General features: G+C 33.5%; 1 protein-coding gene across 1 annotated transcript; it reads right to left on the reverse strand.

The window, feature by feature from the left end:
- Positions 1–177: 177 nt before the first annotated feature.
- On the reverse strand, positions 178–2,920 carry LOC100572407 (O-acyltransferase like protein-like). The gene is made up of 5 exons (XM_003249011.3): positions 2,743–2,920; positions 2,091–2,284; positions 1,527–1,665; positions 576–765; positions 178–409 (listed from the first exon to the last, which is right to left on the reverse strand). The coding sequence occupies exons 1-5, from the start codon at positions 2,908–2,910 to the stop codon at positions 216–218; spliced, it is 885 nt and encodes a 294-aa protein (XP_003249059.3). The 5' UTR covers positions 2,911–2,920; the 3' UTR covers positions 178–215.
- Between the last annotated feature and the right edge of the window lie 449 nt (positions 2,921–3,369).

Raw genomic sequence — 3,369 nt, forward strand, 5'->3', positions numbered from 1 at the left:
CCTAAATATTGCCCCTTATTGAAGACACTTGAGCACGTTTAAAGTTATTCATAGTTCATACTCATGGTAGTAGTGTAGTACGGTATAAACTATAAGATATATAGATTGTATTGTATTTATTATAATCAAGACAGGCTAAATCACTGCGACGTGTTTCCACGCATCTCGTAATGCTGTTGTTATACCTACACAGTTATTGTCTATTAGTATAAGGTCTACTGTGTGCATGTAAGTTTGTAACCGTATAATATTAGTGTCTTACCTACCGCATATTTTGGCGACAGATAAACGGGTAATCTCAGCGAACTCTGAGATGTTAGCATAACAGTGATGTTCACCAACAAAATAGGGTATGCAAGTTTTCCCATGATTGCAATAAATCTACTGTGAAACAAATGTTCAAGTAAACCTGTAAAAACATTTGAAGTTGTAATATAATAAAAGTGATAAAATACGATTGAGAACGCTTGATTTTTTTCCCCAACATCTGTAAATTTAATCCAACAATAATTTGAGCACGATAATTAGGAAGACTCACACTCCCTGGGATATCTTAAAAACACGATTTCACTCACCGTAGCCAGACGTGAAATAACTTATGACAACCCATGCACTCACTACTGCCGTCGTACAATGGTAGATAGTTGAGTACAAGGCATGTTCCAATGGATAATAAGGTCTATTTCTGGCATAGAATACGACCCCGTAAAACTGAACCCATAAAGCAAACGATAAAATAGCAAATGTTCCACCGTGAACCACCGTCTGTACGCACGACACACAAATAAAACATCAATAGGTATCATTACATATCAGTAAAAACACGAATATAGATACTATGGTTGCACAACGAACAATAATATGACGGCGCCAAATGTTCTTATCAAGTTACATAAATACATACATAGTATCCATACAAAAAAAAGTCGCGACATACTAGCGCTCCACCGTGGCATACCGTGGCTAGGTAACCCGGTTTGGTTACCGTACTTAGTAGTAGTAAGTTGTAGAGGGCGCTAGTAAAACGCGACTTTTTGTCAGAATTGATAAGAACATTCGGCGCCGCTCAGCACTGTGATCCAATATGGGCCGTCGTGCAACCATAGTATCTATATCCGTGGTAAAAACCATGATTTAAGATATACAGGTTGCGTATCGAACTCCCATAATTTGATCGGTGAACTAACTATCTGAAACAGCTGTTCCCACTACTACTAGCGCACCGAGAGGACAAGTTTATAGATTCAATAATATTATATACTGTAGGCATTATTGGTATAAAAAGCTGATAACCGTGGTTATATATATATTAAATATTAATTAACATATTTAAACCACAACGAACGCTAGTGATCGGGGGTCTCAACTGTTTCAGATAGTTGGTTCACCGGTCATCATAAAGCACTATTCGTTATAGGCCGATGCTTAATCTGTATAATATCTTAAATCGTGGTAAAAACCAATACATTTGCCGATAAATGTTTGTAAAATACATGATAACATTCTCTAGGAATACTAATAATTACTTGTGAAAATTTCACTTTTTTTTCCTTCAGTTTTTCCACTAGAAAGCTACTGGCTAAGCCTATAAAGAATGGACTGGCCCGCATGTAACTTGGTCGGTACGACTTCAACAATAAAACTTGTCTTATTAACAATAGGTGTCTATAAACAATATTATAATTATATATTGTGGTACAATATACCGTATTATTATATTATACAGTTTTATAAATAATTCAATAATAATAATATATAAGCTGTTGCTTAAAACCAAACACTGTCGTTAAATCATCCACTACTATTTAAATTATAACCTTCAAAAATATTTGTAGGTAGGTACCTAGGTACGTATTAGTTGTAATAATAATAATAATAATTACAACGTCGTTCAGTCGTTTCACTCATTATAGTGATAGAAAACCGTATGACTATACAGTATACAACATAAAAATGTTGACGTTCAAATATATAACGAATTCAGAATAATCGTTAAATCAGAATTGAGAATAGGTTCAACCAATCTCAGTTATCCGATGCACTACTTGTGCGTCCAAATTTTCTTTCAATTACTAAAATACTTAACATACGTTGAAGGAAACTTATCCATTCCATCTCTTCCCGTCAAAAGAGTGATTATGAATGGCACGGATATCGACAAACCAATTATTGTGCCAAGCAATGCGATTCCGTATTTTGGGTTTTTCGTGTAAACGTAAACGACAATAACTCCGATGACGAAAAACTGAATATCACACGATAAGTACCAGCCCATTATGAGGCACTGGAATAAAAAATAAATAGAAATTAATTTTTACAACTATGTTTAATACCAGTGAGTAATCAACAAATATTGGTATCAAGGCATTGGTTGGATGAATATTAATGTCAAAAATGGGATTCGGTTAATTTACAAGTTTCGTAGCCCGTGGTATTACGATTGCGCATATTTCAGTCTTAGCTATAGCCGCAGTATTTTGATACACATCCTTCGTCATCTTTATCATAGTTCTCCACTTCTTATTGGCTATCAATCATACATGTATTAAAACATAAAACAAAATCAACCAATGAGAAGTAGAGAACTACGACATGCCTACAACTGTGATGATATCCATCTAATTTGTTACTTATGCTGATTGCTGAATAATATATATAAATATAAAATGTTTCTTGTCTAAATATGAATTATCGTGTATCAATGTATTATTGTGGATTAAAAATTAAAATACATCGTAATACCTGATGGTCGACTTCAACGAAATTACTTATGAACAACAGGTTGGTCCACCAATAGTTCTTACATATCTCGGCTTCTCCCCACGACTTTATTGGCCACAGCGGACCGTCTCCGAGGTGGGGTATAATATGCGCCGTGATGGCCATCATCGCGCAATAAGCCGGTAACATTCTAAGACGAAATGAGAATTATTAGGAATAAACGACATAATATTACATTGTTATGTTGTTGATGGCGTATCGGATTCTGAGCGGAGCGAAAGAATGTATTAATTTTACAGCAATGTGATTTTTTTTGTTGATATTTAGTTATAATCCTATATACCTAACGAAATGTTAAAATGACCATTTTCCATGGTAGTATTTTCAAACAATTTTGACTCTTTTCAAGTTATTCAAAGTCATAAAAATTTTTAAAATGTTATAAATTATTATTCAGTTAGAAATTCATAAAATTTTTTTAAGATTATTCTAAAACGAAATGAGAACTATTAAGAATAAACGACATAATATTATATTGTGTTATCGATGGCGTATTATTCTTGTTGAATATGATATCAATAATTATAACACTTATGTTGATTCATTAAAACATATTTATCATGGCTAAATATATAGGTATGATCGCAT

This window comes from Acyrthosiphon pisum, unplaced genomic scaffold, assembly GCF_005508785.2.
Source record: "Acyrthosiphon pisum isolate AL4f unplaced genomic scaffold, pea_aphid_22Mar2018_4r6ur Scaffold_19654;HRSCAF=20343, whole genome shotgun sequence".
Taxonomy (NCBI): Eukaryota; Metazoa; Arthropoda; class Insecta; order Hemiptera; family Aphididae; genus Acyrthosiphon; species Acyrthosiphon pisum.

Bases quoted from the DNA above. Each gene is read 5' to 3' on its own strand.
- LOC100572407 (XM_003249011.3), bottom strand. From the start codon at position 2,910: ATGTTACCGGCTTATTGCGCGATGATGGCCATCACGGCGCATATTATA. The intron at 766-1,526 runs GTAATTATTAGT...TCGTGCGTACAG, and splicing joins AAAAAGTGAAATTTTCACAA to ACGGTGGTTCACGGTGGAAC. The intron at 410-575 runs GTGAGTGAAATC...ATGTTTTTACAG, and splicing joins TTATTTCACGTCTGGCTACG to GTTTACTTGAACATTTGTTT.